At 34.2% G+C, this 23,300-nt stretch overlaps 1 protein-coding gene across 9 annotated transcripts in view; it reads right to left on the reverse strand.

Moving 5' to 3' along the window:
- COBLL1 (cordon-bleu WH2 repeat protein like 1) overlaps positions 1-23,300 on the reverse strand; it is a 163,082-nt gene that overhangs the window by 24,010 nt on the left and 115,772 nt on the right. For 6 of the 9 annotated variants that reach the window (XM_032286573.1, XM_032286575.1, XM_032286568.1 and 3 more), the window contains 4 exons: positions 21,721-21,949; positions 20,855-20,893; positions 15,664-15,761; positions 15,314-15,550 (listed from right to left, as the gene is read on the reverse strand). In XM_032286573.1, the coding sequence (XP_032142464.1) occupies positions 15,314-15,550; positions 15,664-15,761; positions 20,855-20,893; positions 21,721-21,949 (603 nt within the window). The remainder of the gene's footprint in view (positions 1-15,313; positions 15,551-15,663; positions 15,762-20,854; positions 20,894-21,720; positions 21,950-23,300) is intronic. The other 3 variants (XM_032286576.1, XM_032286574.1, XM_032286570.1) reach the window with 1 other exon arrangement.

Below are 23,300 nucleotides of genomic sequence, written 5' to 3' on the forward strand. Positions count from 1 at the left end.
TGACCTCAAGTGTTCAGCCTGCCTTGGCCTCCCAAAGTGCTGGGATTAAGAGCATGAGCTACCATGCCCAGTCAAATGTCATCTTTTCAATGAACTCCTGCCTGAGTCCCAATATTTCTTATCCCTACTTCCTAGATTTATTTCTATGATCAGCATTTAACTGCTCTCTAACACACTATATATTTGGCTTATTTACCTTGAACATTGTTTGCTCCCACTAGGGTTGACCATATGGGCAGGGAGTTTTTCCCCTCCTATTTTGCTTATTGCTGTATGTCCAGAACCATATCTGGCTCACAGAGGTTTCTAAGTAAACACTTCTTGAATGAATGAAAAAAATAAATGATATGTTGCCTTCTTCATTTGTAAATAAAAGACCTTGATGTACTCAGACCAGAAGCATGTGTAAAGCTTGGGCTACTCTAGTCTTACAAGACAACGTGGGTACATCTAAGGGCAGTGAACTAGTTCATAAGATATTTTTCAGTCTTCATGCTCTGCTAGACATCAAGAAAAATTTGGCAAACTTACTATTTTGTAATTTTGTCTGCCAGAGAGAAAAGGAAGCCTGCCCCCAAAGAAAAGGGGTTGAGTTAGCTGTAATCTTTGCCAACTGTGTTACGTACTAAAGAGGAAGGCAGGTCACCTCAACAGGGAGAAAAACAGTTAGGTCTACAGTGGCAGGAGCTTCAGTGAACGAACCTCTCACAAACCCACTAACTCTGCCTCTTAACAGGGACAAGGTGGCACCAGGGAGATCTTACAATAGGTGACATATTAAACTTCTTTCCTACTAGTGGGTAAATAGCTGCCTCCAACTCTCCCTCCAACCCTATCCCATTACTCTGATTCCTCCTCCAAAATTCTTCAGATTTCTCTATAATCCAGCAAGAAAAGAGTTAAAGCCTGCCACCCAAACTCAGATACTGTTTCAGAGTCACTAAAGTCCATTCTGACTAAATATTATGATCATCCTGCCTGGGGTAGGCATGGGGGTGGATTCTCAATGGATATTTGAAATAATCCAAAACGAAGGCCTGCTGCAACAAAAAGAAACAAATGCACCAAGGAATCTGCAGTATTTAAATATTGTTTTGAGTAGAATATCAAGGTTAAATAGAAATATTTCTACTGATAATGTCTTTGTGTTCTAAAACCTTCATGTGATATCTTATAAGAGCAACAAATTTAGGAAACATCAGAAAAAAACAGGTCAAAAGTTCTCCTAAAATAACACAGCCCTTTGCTTAAAAAGAAATATCTATCTACAAATTAAAAGCAGTAGAAGATGTGACTTTATTTCTTGACCGATTTACTTCTGCAAAGCCCTATTAAAGCCATGCTCCACTCCTAGGGCACATCTAGTTTACCAGTAAGAATGCACTAGGGGATCAGTAAGTGGCGCCTTCATGCATAAAGCAACAGCAGCATTTGATTTTCCTCCCTAGTTCCATGTTTCCCATGTTTTGACTGATTGCTTTCAAAAGGTGTATAATAAAAATGTGTTCACTGTTAGTACACATTCCTAATCATTGTCACTTACTGGTCTTTTCCATGGTAAAGGAGCCATGACATGAATTTCTCAATGACAGTATCTATTTGGGAGTTAGAGCTCTTAAATTTTGGTTGTAATAAAGGAGACAGTATAGAAATAAAAAAAGGGAGGAATATATACAGACTCACAAATTTTTATGAACCTATTCTTAACTCAAAGACAGACTAACCATAGACTCACATGTTTCATTATTCAGCCTAGAGGTCTTAAAATAAGCTAGCTTTTTGTAAAACATAATATTTATATTTTTATGGATAAAAAATTTAAAATTTTTCAAAACAGACATATTTCAGTTTTATAAATGCTAAATTTTTTAAACAGTATTTATGAAGATAATTGAGGGAACACATGTTGAAAAGACAAAGCCATGGACATTAGGGGAAGCATTTATTCTACGACATTTACCATCCTTACATGTTGTGCATGTGTATCATAATGGTAAATGGACGTGCATTTCTGAAGCTGCAATTTGAATTAAAGAGGATAATAAAAAAGGACACTGACCAGGAGCTGTGGCGCACATCTGTAATTCTAGCACTTTCAGAAGCTGAGGCAAATAGAATACCTGAAGGCCGCAATTCAAGACCAGCCTGACTAACATGGTGAAACCCCATCTCTACTAAAAATACAGAAATTAGCCAGGTGTGGTGGCACGTGCCTGTAATCCCAGCTACTTAGGAGGCTGAGGCAGGAGAATCTCTTGAATATAGGAAGTGGAGGTTACAGTGAGCTGAGACTGCGCCATGGCACTTCAGCCTAGGCAACAAGAGCAAAACTCGGTCTCAAAAAAAAAAAAAAAAAAGACATTAGAGGAAAGTGACTATGATTGTCACTAATTGATATGAGGTACAGTTATGTGGCTTGTCATAATTGGAACCTATACAGTTAATAATGGTTAAAACTTATTAAAGTTGGCCAGGTGCTTGTAATCCCAACACTTTGGGAGGCTGAAGCAGTTAGATCACAAGGTCAAGATATGGAGACCATCCTGGCCAACAAGGAACCCCATGTCTACTAAAAATACAAAAACTGGCTGTATGTGGTGGCATGTGCCTGTAGTCCCAGGTACTTGGAAGGCTGAAGCAGCAGAATCACTTGAACCCAGGAGGTGGAGGTAACAGAGCAAGACTCCGTCTCAAAAAAACACACAAAAAAACAACTTATTAAAGTTGAGCACAAATGTAAATTTAACAATTGGTATAAGATCATGCAATGGCAAGAGTTTTGAAGAACTAAGAACAGTGAGTTTAGATAATAAGCAACAGATTAATGACAGAAATGTAAATTTTGTTTTGAAATATGAGTAATATTCATATTAGCATTCAAGGAAATAGCTTAATGTATATTTTTTTGTTGTTCTATAAGACACAGAGGCAAGAGGTTTTATGAAGACTCTTAGAAAATAATTTCAATTATTTAAGAAATAGCCAAGGAAAGTTAAGATAATAAAAATCAAATATGGAGTTACTGTGTGTTAACTAAAACATCACTATTAATACAGAACAGAAGAACAACTGGGACTTGAGAAAGAGATGTTCTACAGCCACTAAACATCCTTCTCTTGGGGAGGCAGGGTGAAAGCCTGCAGAAAAAGAAGGGATATTTGAGTTAGAAGCTTTGATATTTCTAAATAGACTATAGCCAAGGAAGCCAAGTATACATTGGGATTTACGGAGAATATACATATCGAATACACCAGACCAGAGAGGCTCCAAACCCAGGAATGACTAATGTTAAAAGCAGCCTTACTAAACTGCCGCAGTATTTAAATAATATTTCAGTAATACATATCATGAGTTTAGAATGCTAAAAATTTAAATTAAATTAAATTAATTAAAAGGCTGGGAAGACCACTGAGGCCTGAGTAGCAGCATTGTTAAGCTGTATTTTTTTCTGTGCACTTCAGGAATATGCTCCAAATAGTCTCCCAATAGCTCTACTCTTGCATTCATCAGAGCCAAACTACCCACTATTTTTGAGTGTGAATTTGTCTAGCTGGAGAGAGGATTACAGAGAGTTTACAAGGTAGAAGGCAGCCCATTACAATGATTACCAAACAAATGGGTTTTGGAGTCAATACAAGGGGTTCAGAAAATATGCCATTTATTATCTCTCTGGCCTTCGGGCTCCTCATTCATGAAAAGTAACAGCACCTATGTCAAAAGAGGCTGGGATGCTTAAATGAAATGTTATATGTAAAATACATAGCAAACTGACACAAGAACAGAAAACCAAACACTACATGTTCTCACTCATAAGTGGGTGTTGAACAATGAGAACACATGGACACAGGGAGTGGAACATCACACACTGGGGCGTGAGGGGTGGGGGACTAGGGGAGGAGTAGCAGGGGGTTGGGGGAGTGGGGAGGGATGTTATTAGGATAAGTACCTAATGTAGATGACGGGGTGATGGATGCAGCAAACCACTACCATGGCACGTGTATATACCTACCTAACAAACCTGCATGATCTGCTCATGTACCCCAGAACTTAAAGTATAATAAACGAAAAAAATGCATAGCACAGTGTCTAGCATACAGTGCATGCTTCATAACCATTAGCTGATATTATCACTTGCAATTTGTCTATTTTAAAGTACATGAAAGTGTTCTGCAAATAAAATAAGAATTATGTATATCTTGGAGTAAAAAGTAAAGGTAAAAGGAGGTATCTACTTTAAGATTGTACTCTCTGGAGACTGTGTCAGTTAAGAGTCCTATTGAAATCAGTCTCAGTAATAATTAACCTTAAAACTCAACATTGCCCAATGTTCAGGAACCTATACTTAGTCTACTGTATAAACATTCCTTGTGAGTCTAAAAACCTCCATCTTTAAGTCATCTCAGGTCTCTTCAACATACTTTAAAGGACTTTAATAAAGGTTAAATATTTAACCCTAGTTTGTTGAATCAGTGATGAATTCATGGATGTGTATCATAGTACATATACTTGAAATGTTCCATAAGCAAATTTAATGTGAAGAATTAAAGAATTATTTATAACTGTCTTCTTTTACTACCAACATACATTTACATTGTTCAAATTATGACTACATTTTAAAAAGTGGTAGAGATTAAAATTTATTAAGTCTAAAGGCGTTACAAAATGAGAAAACACAGAAGTGTCTACTTACTAGGGGAAACTGCTTTGGTTAATCATTAGAGATGTTCAATTATTTACTTTAGTTAGAGTTACTGGTAAGTCTGCCTGCCATTAATGAAAACTGCACCTCTAACAGGAATGCACATCACCAAATTTTATGGTCTGTAAAAAGGAAAATACTGCAAGGAGAAACAGAATATACTAGTGAAAATGGCAAGGTCAGGTTGAAAACCATTCCAGATTGTTAATCCCCCAGAATTCACACCCAGATCAGAATTCACTGATTCAAAATCAAACTAAATTTAACTGAAAAAAAAAAAAATCAAACGGCATTCAAGAGAACGACTGAATACTTGCTCTGCACTCGTTATTAGATCACCCATTAATCATAGCTGAATTATAAAGTGTGGGTCATTGAAATTGATGTGTCCTGTATTAAAGAGTTAAACGAAAGGATACACAAAGAAAAGTAAAAACACTGAATTAGGAGATAGAAACATAGGAGCCCAACTTCAATGATGTTGATAAATGTTTCTAATAGAAGCTGTTGGTTCTGTTATAACATGATTTACACAGGTGGGAAAGAGTGGGGTTAGTGGAGACAATGTAAACAACCCCTTGAAATTGTCTTAAAACTCATGTTTTGTTTTTCAAGGGACAGACTCACATTATTTTTTCTCCAACCTGGACATTTCTAATAAACACTATGAAATAGTATAAAATATCTTATAAATTGACATTAATTTATGATATTTACTATTGTGTCCAATAACTGAACTTTTCATAAATCTGAGGGTCAAGTTTTAACTCCTAACTCTTGATGGAAGAATGCCAAAAAAATTTACAACTTAGAAAAGCAAGTCAATTTTAAGTGTCGTTATCATTATACATGTTATTATTACACTAAAATAAATGTAATTTAGAGGGATGAGGTCTTGTATCAAATTTGTAAAATAAGCTGTGAGTTTGTATCACAATTAAATCAGTTTTATGGATGAGGTGATAAAATTAACTCAATCTTATGAGATACAAACAATGTATATAATGATGAGGAAAAAAGTCACTAAATCCCAACAAATAAAAGTTGCCTCAAAGTTTTGGTATCCATGGCTATATGAGTATCTTTTTACACCTTTGTATACACACATGCACATACATACACGCACATGTGCATGCACATTTTGGCTTGCATTGTATGAAAGTACATGTGCCAGTTTCTCCATTATATTATTATGATTTGTAAAAATAAAATGTTATCTTTTGGTGGGGTGGGGCAAGTTTATTTCTGAGATCCTGAATCTCCCTGTTCTACACCCTTTTCCTCTTTGGATGGCACTTCCTCCCCACTCCTGAAAATCTAGTGCTTATACATTCTATTTTCTTAGTCTCCATATAAACCTGTTTTGAGATTCTTCATTGATGGCATAGAAAATCTTAGCCTGCCTAGGTTATGAAGACTAAGAGAAATCGCATAACATCAAAGTGAAGGGGTATAAGAAATAGAGGTGGCATGTCAGATCCTAGACAAAGGTAATAACAAGAAGAGAAGTAAGACAGCAGGACCAGTGCCTGGAGCTCTTAAACCTACACTAGGCAAGCTCTCACTATGTGGCTACTTTTAATGCTGCTCCTATCAATCTGCTGAAATAAATACTACAAGAGGAGCAATGAGGTTACAGCTAGATTCACTTATAGGTGATCTAAATACCAACTCCAACAGTAACTTGTATCTTTTTGGTTACTAAAATTAAACCCATTCAGAGCATTCTGAGTGGCCAAGCTTGCTACTAGATTTCTCTTAAAGTCATCTGCTTTAAAACTTTAGTCAATGGTAACATTTGTATCCGATGGTTAACCAACTCATTAACCTAAGCATGTCTTCATCAAACGTCAAGTTTTCTACCTCTTTTTGGTAATGCAATACCCATGCAATTGTGTTAACTTTTCTGTTACAGCCTGGAGTGTGGGAAGATCTAAAGATGTCAGCCAATGTTTTATTTTGTTATTGTACTTTAAGTGTCCGAAATCCTCAGAGAAGTAACACCAGGATGAGACACCATTATCTCGTTAATGTTGATCAAACCAAAACAAACACATCTGTTAGAGGCCAATTCTGAAAAATAACAAAGTAACAATTTTGTAATACTAGAGTTGAAAGAGACTTTGGGAAATTCAATTACACAACCTTATTCTACAGAAGAGAAAACTAAGTCATGGAGAAGTTCAGTGAAGGTGAAGAAGAAAAAAAAAAAAAAGGCAACAGCAAAGAAGATAATAGACCTGTCAGTAGAATTCAAGATTCTCTCTCTCAAGCCAAGTCAGGACTTCTTTCCAGCCCTTCTCTAGGCACAACAGAAAGAAAACGCGCGCGCACGCGCACACACACACACACACACGTGCACACACATCAAAAATCCCATGTTATCGCCCTGTAAATTTTTTCCATTTGTCTTCCTGAAGCAATCAGTGCTTTCATCAACCCTATGATACTTTGATAAAGTATATAAACTAAGTCTTATTAGTGATAATCCTTTGCATATTGCATTTTGTAAAAGCCCAAAATTGAGGGTCTACCTCAGTGGTACATCTTGAATGAAAATGATGAACCAAGAGAAAGCAGAGCTCAGGATCAAGTTTAAAAGACAGGAAATGGTGGTAACCATGATTATCTGTGATCACAGTGATGAGGATATAGGTTTTTTTAACCACAGGGTAGGAGAATGTGAATCGTCTAGAAGTTAACTGAGTTTAGGACCTATACCAGAGTGAAGCTGCAGTCAACCAAACAAACTAGGGCCAACTCAGTTCACCCAGAAAGGGAATTAAGGCTGGGTAAGCAGGCTTATCCCAGTGATGCCATAAGCTTGTCACTCCAGGAAAGAGGCCTGCTTCTATCTGCCCTGGCCTCTGTTAACACATGCTAGTTACCAAAGGAAGGCAAGTCTCCCCATGAGGTCCCAAACATCACAGAGGTAGAAAGGCTAAATAAATGTCCTACTGGTAAAGTATGTCTCCTAACACTGATTAGTTTCAATGCTATTGTATTAACTCAGTACGTTTTTTCAGAGAGGTCCAACTTTTTATATACTAACAGATAAGAAAGAGAAATCCACATTAATTCCACAAATGATCTACTGCTCTTTGAATAATACTTTTTTCTTTAAGGTTTAACAACTATTAATTCCTCATAATTCATAGTTCTTTACTTTTAGGCCAGAGGTAAAACTGGCAGAAACCTAAAATGTAAAGGCTCAGAGGGCTGTGATGAGGATTAAATAAATAATGTTCTTAGAGCCTTGTCTGAAACATTATAAGCATTTAGCACTGCTTCTGTTATTATGATTATGATCCTTTGAAAATCTGATGAAAACTACAGTGGCAAAATATGTACTATATCTAAGAAAGCCTTAAAATGGGGAGCAGATTAAATATTATACTGTGTTGGTACATTTCTCTGCTGAATGAAACCAATCATATTTTTGGAAGTACAGACAGCTGTATTCTGTACAGCAAACTGCAAATACCATGGTAACCACAGTTCCTAGGCAATTGTAGAATTATGTGTGTGGTCCACTTTCTGTATAAGAGGAAAATGGAGGGGGAAATAAAATGTGACAATCTGTAAAATCTAAAGAGGGGTATGTTTCTTAAAAATTGCAAATACATACTCTATTACAACAGAGAGTACAACCTTACATACGCTATGTAAAATAACTAGGATTAAAAGTATAATAATAAGAATATATACCTGTATATTTCATAAGTATATGACCTATATCATCCCACCTGCTTATAAACCATGATGTATATATGTGTGTGTGTATATATACATATATATATTATACATGTATATACATACATATGTATATACATGTATAATATATATATGTATATAAAATGTATATTTATATACATAAAATTTTACACAGGCCACATTTTATGTATATATGTACATATATATGTCTATATATATACATATATATAGACATATATATATATTAGAATACAGAATTGGGTAAAAGATGAACAATTTAAAACATTTAAAAAATTAAGTCAGTTATTTTAAAACTAACACTCTAGGTATTGAATTTCACTTGCATAATACTAGATGGCAAAAACTTTCTGTTTCTCAATAGTTGAGTGTTTTTCTGAAGCAGAATGCAAAGTGAGAAGAAATAAAATGCCCAATAAAGATCATTTTTTACAATGTTTCCAGCCACAATATAGTATCCCAAATAAAAAGATGTGTCATGCCCATAGCCAGAGGAAAAAATTGATTGCTGTTGTATATTCATAATTACAAGTGGCAGTCCCACCAAATGTGCCAAATGAACAATTCTACAAAAAATTCTGTGAATTCTGCATACAGGTCAAGACAATCCAATACTTTTTTCCAACTCTTCTGCCAGTTATTCAAATGTAAAATCAGCCGATGAGGCTAATTTGTCAATAATACCAGAACATCCTTTGGTCATTTATTTTATTAAATGTGCTCTTCATAAATTCTTGGTCAGCAGATATGATGCAGAAACTAGATTTCTGAACTTAGATTTATCCCAGAATTCTAAGTCACTTGCAATGTAAGTCAATGTAATAGAATTTCTGACTTCCCATTTCACAAATGACAATCTTATTGTAAACAACTATGTACATTTTATATAAGAATATATGTTATATGGTTCATGTAAATAAAGTATGAGCTATTATATGTCTTGTTGCACAAATAGCATTTCAAAACATTCGGCAAAATCATATTTTAAAATGCTCTAAAACTACCAAGAAATACTGCCTCAGAAAATTTCTAATGGGAAAGTTTTCTTTTCAAATGAGTATTTTCATAGAAGATGATATATTCACCTTCATAGGAAAAAATGACATGAGGCTTGAAATCATGCAAAAGAGGGTACAGACAAATTTATGGATATGAAAGGATACTGCAGCAATGATCGTAAAATATGTGTTCTTCAAAATTTATTCTTTAGATAGAAAAAAATAATTTTAGATGCAGAAATATTCTAAAAGGTTAGGTTAAATAATTTGCTAACTGGATCTTTGCTATCTCTAACTCTGAATAGTCTTTGGAAACTGCAGTTTGTCAAAATTAGCTCAGCAAATCAACACCCTCTTATGTGAATATTTTCAATATAAGCTCCAAAATATCACCATCCAAATACCTTAATTTGCTGATATTGAGAAATAACTTAGAAGAATGAGGCAAATTATTAAATATGAACAGCCAAAAAGTATAAAATAAACGTGGCTGACAAAATTTTTCCTAAGCTACAGATTTACTGACATCAGTAAACCCTGACTAAGGCAAACATAGTATCTGTGGCTCTTAAAGGAACAACAAAATGCAATAAAAACTCAAAATGAATAAAACTGCTAATTTTAAATCCCTTTGTCATGTGTTACTGACATTTATCTCTCTAGCTTTATTTACCCACATCAATAAGCATTTTCTATTTCTGATGTAACTATTCCCAATATTTTCTTTCTGCTTTATTAAAAGGTGCTTTGAAGAAAAAAAATGGAACAATTAGAATGCTGTACTTCTGTCAAACAGCGCACCCTTGTGGTTTATTTTGTATCCTGAACAATAAAAATTAAAGTGTGTCTAAAATTCATATACTTAGAACCATTTTGGTCATAAATATTTTTCTTCCAATTTATCTTGTCCTCAACATGCTATCACCTTCAATCACTAAAAATAGTGACATTTTACATTTTCAAATTCAAAACTAAATTGTTAAAATAGATAAAAATGTTTATAGTGATGATGACCATCTTTGATTTTAATTTTTATACAAGCAAGCAGTAAAATAAGTATGAGTCGCTCATAAATTCATATGTTTTGCTGAATTTCCTGAATATCTGCACATGGCTATATAAACCAGGTTTTTACTATTTTTAAATTTATTATTATTTTTTAAAGACAGGGTCTCACCCTGTCACCCAGACCGGAGTGCAGTGGTAAGATCAGAGCTCACTGAAGCTTTGAATTCCTGAGCTCAAGTGATCCTCCCGCCTTATCCTCCTGAGTAGCTGGGACTACAGGCACACACCACCATGCCTAGCTGATTTATTTTATTTTATTGTTTTTTTGTAGAGACAGGGGGTCTTACTTTGTTGCCCAGGCTGGTCTTGAACTCCTGGCTTTTAAGTGATCCTCCTGCCTCGGCTTCCCAAAGTGCTGGGGTTATAGGCATGAGCCACCATGCCTGGCCTATAAATAATTTTAATTCAAGGATCAATTATATTTATATGCATTATGCCATGTAGAATATAATTTATTTGGACCTTAAGTTTTCAATATAACCTTATCTAAATTCTGGCTTTTCTATAAAAACTTAAGAAAAATACTGCTAAGAATTACATGGTCCAATTACCATAAAACTAAATGTAAGCAATCTTTACGTTATCCAAGTACTCTTGAAAATTTACCAGATATATGAATGACATACTAAAAGTTTACGATCTAAGTGTGACATATTCTCATTGTATATACTGTACCTGGCTATGAAAGCAATGATTAATGTTTACTTATCAATTCTCTTGAACATCTACCATGTTACAGAATTTTGCTGGAGAACACAATTCCTGCCCTCAGGGTGGGGAAAAGAAAAAGGTAAAATTTAAGAATGCTGCAAATTTTATGCCATAATACAACCCTAATATTTATCTTTAGAGGAGGAGGTAAGAAAATCATGTTATACCTATCAACGTAATATTATGCGATCCTTCAAAAAGGGGAAGCCCTTTATGAACTTCTAAGAAAATCCAGAATAAATAATTCAGTACCAAAAAGTAAAGTGTAACATGCATGCAGCATATGGCCACCTGAGGAAAAAAATAATATTTAGTATGAATATTGGTTTAAATATGCATACATCATCTCTGGAAAGATACACAAGAAACTGTTAATAAATAGTGTTTGCCTCTGGGCAGCAAAACTTGGTTGGGGTCAGAGGAGGAGAATTTTTACCCTATTCCTCTTTTTATCTTTAGAATTATATAACATACACTGCTTATCCATATGTAAACAAGAAAAAATGAAAGGGGACAAGAGAAGCAAATTCAGAGACAGCAAAGATTATTCTATGGGAATCTTTAGAAAACGCTCCATGAATCTGGTCAAAGAACAGACATCCTTTGGATGGGTAAGTAGAAATGAAGAACATGGAAATGGGGCCATTCCATTCTGAAAAGACAGAACGAAGGATTTTGCATCAGCAACAATAAGTCAAATCTTCTGGTTAGAGAGAGTATCCTATCCTATCCCATCCTATAAATTATGAGGAATTAAAAAGTTTAAAGTAAAATTGTGATCATTCTGTAGAGGATCTTGAATGTCCAGAAAAATGACAGCAAGCTATGCAAAGTTTCTGAACTGAAAAGTGATAATTAAGAAATACAAATGTGGCAACCACGTTGAGTATCTCAAAGACATGTTAAGTACTGGTTTTCTCTTTATACTCTGCCCTGGATTTCTTTATAAAGGACATCAGCAGAGAGAATAAAAGACATCATGAAGGGAGACTGAATGAAGGATTGGTCTCTAATTAGATGTAAAAGGAAAAAATACATCAAAGATGATCTTGAGCTTTTCACTCTGGTAGAAAAACAATGATTTTGGTTTTAAATACGTCTTCCAGGTAGTCAATAGCAACTGTGAATTCAAACTGCAGCTGGAAGAATATTGACATTGGAATTACGAAGTTAATGTACAGTTTCCTAGGGCTGCCCTAACAAATTACTGTGACTGTGTGGCTAAAAACAACACAAATGTATTCTTCCACAGTTCTGAAGCCCAGAAATCTGAAATCAAGGTGTTGGCAGAGTCATGCTCCCTCTGAAGGCATTAGGGAGAACCCTCTGTTGCCTCTTCCAGGCTCTAGTGACTTCTGGTAATCTTTGGCTATGGCAGCATAATGCCAATTTCTGTCTCTGTCTTCACATGACCTTTTCCTCTGTGTCTCTCTGCCTATGTGTCTCTTCTTCTTATAAGGATATCAGTCACTGGATTTGGGCCTGCCAAAATCCAAGGATTTGTGCTAAATTTACGGATCTAGAGATCCTATCCTATACATAATCTAGAGATCCTTAACTTGAGTACAACTGCAAAAAATATATTTCTAAATAAGGTCACAATCACAGGTTTTGAAGGGTTAGATCTCAGACATACCTTTTGCAAGGAACACTATTCAAACCACTATAGTTGAGAACCATTAGCCCACAAACTCCAAAAAAAAGAGATGTCTTCTCTGAAAGAGTGTAGTAAATATAGACCAAGACCATGGATTTGGCACCTCCAAATTTAGAAAAAACATATAAGAAATATTGACAAGAAAAAAATAAAAATAGAAAATGGCTCAAGACCAAGGAAGAGAAAGAAAAATCAAGACCAAGGGGGTAATTAATCACATCAAATATATCAAGAAGTTAGTTGCAGAGATGCCTAAGAAGGTATGAATTTGTGTGTGTACTACAGCTTAATCACTAAGAATTTTTGTAATGAATAAATAAAAAATGGCTCTTCAGCTTCTCTAGGGAAAAATAAATAATTCTGGGTCCTCCTGAACAATACATCAAAGAACTACCCAGATGTCCAGATCAAAAGAAAAAATAATTAGAAAATTGTATAAAGATGTGTACTTTGCCAAAGGCAACATACTGGAAAAAAAAAAAAAAAGATTACTTAACACAGGGGCAGCAACTGGTCACAGAGCAGAGGGAAAGAATCAAAAGAAACAGTTTTCAGTGAGGTCACTGGTAGCACAGCCCAGAATTTTAAGAAACAGACTATTAGAAAGACAACACAGACCTCTTGGGGAGCCAAGTACAAAGAAAGTTGACTGAAATAGATTGAATGAGGACAGCTGGAATAAATATTTGTGAGCATGGGCTAAAATATATTTCTCTCTCTATATATATATATACTATACATGTAAAAAGACAGGTGGCTACTCAAAGGTATGGTAATTTATACTTTATATGACATAGTTTATGGTAATTAAAAACATACAACAACCCAAAAAATGCTACTTTTTATTGTGAAGAAATTTAAAAGGAATACAAGCGCAAAATAAAGTCTTTGGGACTCTGACTTGACCCCTGCTTACCATGCTTAATTTCAATCTCTGTTTCTTGCTCATGCCCAGGCATGCCATAGTCTTCACATTCCTGCATCTCTGAACAGGGTTCCTTTGCCTGACTAATGGACTTCCACACATATTTTAAGAGTGAACTCAAGAAACATCTCTTCTGTGAGGATTCACCCAACTCTCAAGCAGTTACCCTTCAAAACTTTGTCAGTATACGATTCTATTATTTGAAAAAAAGTTATACTCCTGATTTATGAGATTTTATACCACAAATATTAAATTAGACAAGAAAGTCTTAATAGAAATAAGAATCTTAATAGATCATTTTCCAAGTACTGAGGTTAAGCATTTTAAAAATTCATTTCTATCTCTTTGAGTTGCACGTATGATAGTCTATAAACTACATTTAGAAACTATGGTTAATATTTTTTAAGTCAAGGAAGCACAGAAATGTGTATCAGGTGCTTGGGAAGAGTTAATTTATGTTAGCATTGCATTTACTAAGCTCCCAAAGGAAAAACAAAATCTTTCAACTAGATACAAGAAAACTTCTCAGTGTCTCAAGTATCTCCAAATATAATCTGCTTTCAAAGTTACTTAAATCATTCTGTCTGATTACCAGCAACAATATATACAGTCTCATCTTCAATTATATACCTAAAAATCCATTTATTTTTTATATGAATAATGCAAGGAATTTGTGGATTGTTTAGTCATGAAAAGTAGTTTTGCAATGGATCACCACAAAATGGCACACTCAGGGGAAATTTGAGATTAAAGGTGAATAATAATAAGAAACTTTTGAAAAAGGTACACCTAGAAAAGTGCTTTGAAGATAAGGGTACATAAAGGTAACTGTGATATATTCTATATAAAAAGGTTTATTTTCTTTTTTTCACTATGGAGTAACTATGTACCAGGTAGATACCAGGATATTCGCTGAAGAATCTCAGTCAGGTCAAGAAGATACATGTGGTTAGAAATTCATGAACACAATTCAAAGAGTGTGTCACTGTTTAAAAAAAGAATTATTCAAACGTAAAGACTGTATTTTCATTTCTATTATATGCATTAAGGAAGAGCCCTTAGGCATTAGCAAACCAAGACTTTAGGTTTTTGGAGATATCTATATCTATATCTATATCTATATCTATATCTATCTATCTATCTATCTATATATATATCTATATATATATATCATAGTCAAGCTATGACATATATATATGATATATATCAATATCATATATATATATGATATATATCATATATATATATATTTTTTTTTTTTGCTTGACTATGAAAGTTACTTAAAACTAACATTTACTCTTTACTGCATCACAGACCTGTATATATATAGAGGATCTATTCCTAGTACCAATCTTAGTAGGAGCTGTTCGTCTTATTACATATTAGTAGCTGTTACTAATTATCAACTGTTATAGGACTACTTCTTATTAGTCTACCCGGAAAAGATAATTTAGGTAAGAGGAAAAATAAATGGTACCCTGCCTCATCCTAAAAAAAAAAAAATAGAAAACAAAACTACGCACCTTATCTGTCTCATCAACGCTCATGGATTTCACTATGCAAGAAGCAGGCCTCTCCTGGATGTGTGCAAGGTCCTGGGGGACACTCTGAGATGCTGGCATTGGGGGCAATGGTGCCCGCCTCTTCTTGGGTGCATCCGACGGCAGCGTGTTGGAAATATATGGTTTGGAAATGGTATTGGACCTTGTAAAAGTTGGGCGGTGCTTGTTTACTAGAGGGGTTGCAGGTGCACTTGCAGTCTAGTAAAGAATGATAAAGCCAAAATCTAGTAATTTCAAGATATTGGTAAAAAGCACTAGTCATTAAAAATATTTGAAGAATCTTACAAAATGCAATATAAGACAATACTTACTTGGTCCCGCTTTTTCTTACTGCGTTGAAAAAAACTGAAAAACCCTTTATTTTCTTTCTCCTTCATAATGTCTAGGTTTTGTGATATTTGGCAGGACTCTAAAATAGAAGAAAAGCATCTTACTTTTGTACCTGAGATTGTTCACATCCAAGATTTTTCTCTTACTGTCCTCTTTGCAAACATACTTAATACTAAAAGCTACCAATTATAGTCTACAAACAAGGCACTCTGCTAAGCACCCTAAATTTTATTAAATTCTCAAAGCAATAAGCAAATATTGTTCCTGTTTCACAGCAGAGGAAACTGAAGCTTAAAAAACTAAGATAAATAATCAAGGCCAACACTCAGGAAATGACAGAGCTATGACACAAACTTGGTCTATGTTCTATACAACATTTCAGAAGCAGAAGTAAAATAGAAACAACACTTCAAATTAAACAAGATACGAAATTCTACCACACAGTTTGTTCCTTTGATTATACTTTTGTCTCACAGCTAAACTGCTCTGAAATATTTTATTCTACAAATGTGAGTCATTATAATTGCTCAGTACTTTGTTAAATGTTTCATAAATGTTATTCAATAGGGTGGGTCTCAACGGGGGCCAATTTTGCCCCCCAAGTGACATTTGACCAAGTCTGGGGACTATTTTGGCTGCCACCATTGACAACAGGGTTAGGAGACTGTGCTGCCGTCATTTACTGGGTACAGGCCAGTGAGGATTCCAAACATAATACATTGCAAAAGACAGTCCCCAGTGACAGAATTATCTTGTCCCAAATGTTAACAGTGCTGAAAATTAGGGAGTGGAATTTTAGTAAGAATGGCAAATGTCAAACCTCAAGGTTGTATACATAATATTTATATAAAATTTTCCAAAAAGCATCTCCTACTGTTAACTGAAGGGCCTGCAAGCAATGATGCAGCCAGTTAGTGCTGAGCCCCCCTGGTCCACATTGGCTCTAATTTCCATTTCCCGTTAAACGAAACCAAGATTACTTGAGAATGGTTGATTCTCTGTTGGTATCAAGAAATGTACAATATAAGCTTAGAACATCTAGCCATACTAGAAAGAATACTATCAAAGTCTACCAGGTTGTGTTAAAAGGACTCAGGAACCAACCTGAAATGGTTTCTACCGGTAAAAATAAGGATAAACTGGATGCCATAAAAGTAATTCAATAAACTGAAACATGTCACATGTGTTTAATTTCATATATTCATAATGATACTTTAAAAAATAAAAAGGCCAGTTCTGGTGGCTCACACCTGTAATCCCAGCACTTTGGGAGGTTAGGGCGGGTGGATCAGGAGGTCAGGAGATGGAGACCATCCTGGTCAACATGGTGAAACCCCATCTCTACTAAAAATACAAAAAATTAGCCAAGTGGTGGCAGGCACTTGTATTACCAGCTACACAGGAAGCTGAAGCAGGAAGATTGCTGGAACCTGGGAGGCAGAGGTTGCAGGAAGCCGAGATGGCACCACTGCACTCCAGCCTGGCAACACAGCAAGACTCTGTCTCAAAAATAAACAAATAAGGGCAGGGCACAGTGGCTCACGCCTGTAATCCCAGCACCTTGGGAGGCTGAGGCAGGCAGATCATGAGATCAGGAGATTGAGACTATCCTGGCCAACATGGTGAAACCACATCTCTACTAAAATACAAAAAAAGTAGCCGGGCATGGTGGCATGAGCCTGTAGTCCCAGCTACTTGGGAGGCTGAGGCAGGTGAATCGCTTGAACCCGGTGGCAGAGGTTTCAGTGAGACGAGATCATACCACTGCACTCCAGCCTTGCCACAGAGTGAGACTCTGTCTCAAAAACAAAAAAATACGCAAGGCTATTTGTTCACTTTTGTGTTATGCTAGAGAACCAGTCCATTATTTTAAACGCTGATGAAAGGAAATAATCAAACTTTAATTTTACCTTTTTCTTTTTCAAGACGGAGTCTTTTTTTGAGTCTCACTGTCACCCAGGCTGGAGTGCAGTGGTGAAATCTGGCTCGGTGCAACCTCCACCTTCCGGGTTTGAGTGATTATTCTGCCTCAGCCTCCCAAGTAGCTGGGACTACAGGTTCATGCCACCCTGCTTGGCTAATTTTTTTATTTTCAGTAGAGATGGAGTTTTGCCAGGTTGACCAAACTCCTGGTCTCAGGTGATCCACCCGACTCAGCCTCCCAGAGTGTTGGAATTACAGCCGTGAAACACTGCCTGGCCTATTCTACCTTTTTCTGATTGAATTAGATCTAGATAGCAGTCAAATAGCTGACATTAAGAGATGTAATATTGTTTGCAATAGACTTTCACCATTTTTCAACTCTTAATTAAGATGCAGACAAAGATCACTGAAGGCTAACATCAGAAAAAATAACTTTTTACATTTGCTAATGGAAGTACACAGTAACATTTTTGACGTATTCTTTCCAAAACATCTCTCACCAAAATCTGATCAAGCCTCTAGATTTAACCATCAATTTATTGGAAATAGAGGGGAAATTTACACTGAAATAACATTTCAATGACATTTACAATAAATTAAACATTAAGTGACACCAGGGGAAGCAATCAGTACAAATCTGGAGACAGGAAACTATAAAACGAATGACCTTGTTTCTTTAATAAATGAGTAGCAAATTTTTCTAAAAACCTGGAAAAACAATGAGTGATGATCTGTAAAATTCAAAAAATGTTTCTTCTACTAAGCAACATATGGATTCTATGGTAAATCACAATATAATTTCAATAACATTTGAAATAAAATGTTGCATATTAAAATTTATGAGTCATAACTAAAGAAAAACTAAGATAAATATGTAATCTTAAATGCTTTTATTTAAAATACATGTCTAAAAAAACAAAATAAATTAAGGCAAAATAGGAGCTACTTCAGGAAAGCAAAGCTAGTTAACACCAAATAAATATAGTAATGCGAAATTCCTCAATAACATGTTAAAGGAAAACTATTTTACAAAGTAAAATTTTTAAATCTGACGATTAAAATATTAAATAAGTGGCATACATTCTGCACAATGAGTTTGACAATGCTAGCAACTAATAATAATGAACATGTGGATAGCATTTTATGGTAAAAGTTTTTTTGCATGCCTAATATATATCTTAGAATGACCTCGTGTGGGAAGTATCAAAAGTTATCACTCTGAGCCCTTTTCCTTATTGGAACATGCTAACATTTACCCTGCAGGATATAAAAAAATGAAAGCGGTGGTATTACTCCATTACACTCTCAGGAACTATAAGTGAACAGAGAATTTTAATAACTTGCACAAAGACAAACAGGCACTAAATGGTAGTTGGTATCCATTTAAAGATTTATATTTATAATTTTTTTTTAGATTTGCCACTATTTCATTTTAAGATGGAATACACCACTTATCACATACGGATACACAATTAAATTTAGTCAAAAGAGTAGCTGAAAAATTCATATGGCTGTGCAAATACAATAAGTATAACCAGAATATTTTATATTTTGTTTTTTTCTTATTTTTTTTTGAAACAGGGTCTTACTCTGTCACCCAGACTGGAGTGCGTTGGCAAGGTCATGGCGGCTCACCACAGCCCCGACCTCCCTGGGCTTACGTGATCCTCCTACCTCAGCCTTCTAAGCAGCAAGGACTACAAGCATGTGCCAACACACCTGGCTAGTTTTTGTACTTTTTGTAGAGATGGGGTTTTGCCATGTTGCCCAGGCTGGTCTCAAATTCCTAGGCTCAAGCAATCTTCCCACCTTTGCCTCCCAAAGTGTTGGAATGATAGGCATGAGACACCGTGCCTGGCCCATATTGTTATTTTTGGTGAAGAAATTTCCAGGTACATGGTCATCCGGCACACAAGTTAGCCCTTAAGTCTTCACTTAAAGTTCTATATCAGGGATCACAGCAAGTCAGGTTAAACACTAAGACAAGCAAAGGTTTGAACTTACTTAGAAAAGCAACTCAAATACGGTAGTTTCTTGTTTCTAGAAGGAAGGCTAAAATAACTGCATGAAAAGTTTTAAGTTGTCAAATAATATCAAAAAATAAGGAAGCGAAGGCATTGACAGCATTTGGATCAACCTTGTGGATTCTGATACTGTAAAGCTTTCTTAATTTTACTATTTCAATCCCTTGAGGTTTGTTTACAACATTTAATATTCTGAATAAACCACATCTTTCCATTTCTGGAAGGGCTATTAGAAATCAATGCATTCAGCACCTTCAAAATGAGTCCAGAAAGTTTACAGAATTTGCTTAGGATGATGTAGACAGAAAGTGGCAAAATTAGGAGTAAAAGTCAAATACAAGTAACAAAATGTTGTTGTTTGTACTAGAAAGAACCACAGAGACCACTATTTCTAATCTCTTTATTATTATTATGGAAGTAGAGATTTCAGTAACAAGTAATATATGCAGTTTGTTACGGTTTGTTTTTTAGTAGAGTGGTAATTATTAGGGTAATCAATTATTTGGGACTTTTTCTTAATGGGTAAATAAAGACTTGTACAATTTATTATTGGACAATTTTTAATACATTTTTTATCTATGAAAGGAATGCATGCCCATTATATAATTATGTATTATAAAGAAAAGAAATGTGAAAAAAATCACCTGCCATAACCCTATCACCCAAATTTAATCACTATTAAAATTTTTAACGTATTTCCTTTCAGCAATTTCATATAAAAGTATTTTTTCACCTATTGTATCAAACACACTTATACGGTATAAAGCTAATTTCAACATAAGTATTTTCCACATTATTACAAAATGTTCACAAACAATGACTGCAGAATTTTATATGATGAATATAATATCCCATTATTCTGAATTACTGTTCAGTGAATAGTCTGAGATGCTTCCTTGGTGCTACCAAACTATTATGATTTGTACCAAATAAAAATCCTAGCAAAATAATTTTTCCTTATATGAGTAAAAAATGTTTTCCCACACTGTTAGAATAATATAATTTTTAAACATTTGTTGAAATGAAATTATTATAATTAAATTTGGAAATCAAAAGGAAGGAAACTATACTTTTTTTTAAGGAAATAAACTCAAATATTTTCTAGATTAAAATCTCTTAAAGAATAAACATGTTAGTGATGTTAAGAAAAGGTAAAATTAGAAGTTTATTTTCAATATATCCAATTTCATGGTATAATTTGTTTCTACTGATTCATATGTCTTACCTTGTAAAGATGACTTACTGAAGACAGTAACAGAAGTGGCTACAGAAGGAGGGGTATAAAAGAGGGTAAATTGACTGTGAAGATGATGTTTGTTTAAGTATAAAAAATCACTGAGTTGAAAAAGTAGTCTATGTATTACATAAAGCCACAACCTCAGGATAAATTTTGAAGCATCTATGCACAGAGTATGTAAATAATTGTCAGCTTCACTAAACTTTTATTTCTCCTAGTAAAACGGATTCATTTTGAATAAACGTTTACATTTGTCTACTAGACATCATACAAACTAGCATTATCTAAGATCTCCAAATGTTTATACATTACATCATTTCTATAGATTAAAACTGGAAGCTATTTCAGAAACTTTTGGAATTTTTGGATTCATTTCATAAGTTAAATTATTTTGGTGCTAACTTGGAAAAAACTTGGGAGGAAACTTCCAAACTTGAGTGATAACTAAGACTCAGACAAAAATTATAATGAGTCTACAGTAATTCACATTTCATTAGAATAACAATGAATTTACATGTAAATTTTTATTTTTTGTTTAAGTCTCAAGGCCATGAAGAATTAAATTAAATCCTACAAAAAAAAATTCACAGATAGAAAGAAAATAAAATATGTGGATAATGGCTAAAAAGACAAGTTTCAATTCCAATTTCAACAACTGAAATTAAGTTAAATGTTATATTTAATTTATATTTATTAACATTTGTCTTCTTATTCCTAATGCCATGTAATTACTTCTGTCTATAGGACTCATTAATTGCCATTATGAACTTGAGAAGACCTACATACAAACATAATGCACAAACATATACAAATATACACATCCCACTAATAAATAAATTAAAAGTCTTACTTACCTCTGTTGACATCCATTGCATATAATTCCCTTAGTCCTAGGTCATTAAGAGATTTTGTCATGTCGAGAGGCTCCTGCGATTGATAATCTTTCAACAATAGAGTATGCAATGGATCAAACTCACATTTGCTACATATAATAGGTGCAAGCTCTTGAAGTGATGCATGTGGACTCACTCTCACTATAGTCTTCTGTGTTTTCTTAAAATTAATCACTACTCTTACAGTTTTCTGAAACACAGATTAAGGTAATAGTTATGCCATAATTTACTGAAACAAACATTCTACAATAGTGAGATAATCTCCAGTTACATATTCATACATAAACAGTGCTTTCCTATTTTGGTGTGAAATTCTCTTTTTGATTAATGTTGCCTCCTAAATCCAAAGCAAATTCTTAGAAACAAACAAATTATTTATTAAATAATACAACCACTCTGTGGTAATAATCAGATTTTAAAAGACAAAAGAACAAACTAGCCTCATATCTATTACAACTCATGTTTTCACTTTGTTCCTTAAAATATTTACTTTAAAATTAGCAAATATACACAGTACAAAATTATACACCTTTTATCCTATCCTTAGAGGAATATTTGTCTTTCAAATAATTTGTCTACTGCCTAAATTTAAAAAAAAAAGGCATTTTGTTTACATCACTAAAATTTTTGTTTCGTTTGAAACCTGATAAATGAGATAATCTGTATGAAAAGCTTAGCAGACTTACTGGCATGTAGTCACTTACCAATAAGAGAACATTAGCTGTTGTAGTTAGCTTTTGTTGTTGTTATTATTAGTACTTTGGCTACTTTTAATATTTCAGTCAAGAATATTAAAATCTCTTCATTAGATATCTAGTACTAATAATTTAAAGTTATTGGGAAGATTTTAAGCATGTCATCATTTTATATAATTGAATTAAAGCCTGCATGAAACTCAGCGACATGAGACCATACTAAGTGAAATCTACATTTTGCAGATCCTTAAAGACATTTATTAATAAAACTAAAACACTTTGTATAATCCCATGCTATATCATAAATATAACTATTTCCACCTAGAAAAATAGCATGGATATATAATAAACACCTAGACAGAAACAAATACCTAGATAGAAAGCAGTCCAATATCCTAATATATATAATAATATTCAGTCATATTGTAGAAAGCAAGTATGTTTTAATATTTTCAAAATCTCAACTTCTTTGAAAAAAGCTTCACAACAATATGAAGAAAATGCAAGAACATGTATGTTTAAGTCACATGTATCAATTTAATGGACAAGCTTTCATATACAGTATGAAATGAAAATGGTTAATGTTCATAATGAAAGAGTATTTCTTGAAACGCATAAAATTCTACCCTATTGCTTATATCAATAGAACAATTTTAATAAGAACTGATGATATTAGAATGGTTGTGGTTAAAATTTTTTGCATAAATTTTGTACTTTAGAGAAAATAGAGTTAATGTGTAGTACATATTAAGAGTTTAGATGTTAGTAAATTCAAAACACAATGAAGAGTTGGAAAACGACACACACACACACACACACACACACACACACACACACACACACACA

The sequence above is a fragment of the Sapajus apella genome, unplaced genomic scaffold, assembly GCF_009761245.1.
Source record: "Sapajus apella isolate SASKATOON/1434 unplaced genomic scaffold, GSC_monkey_1.0 scaffold18, whole genome shotgun sequence".
NCBI lineage: Eukaryota > Metazoa > Chordata > Mammalia > Primates > Cebidae > Sapajus > Sapajus apella.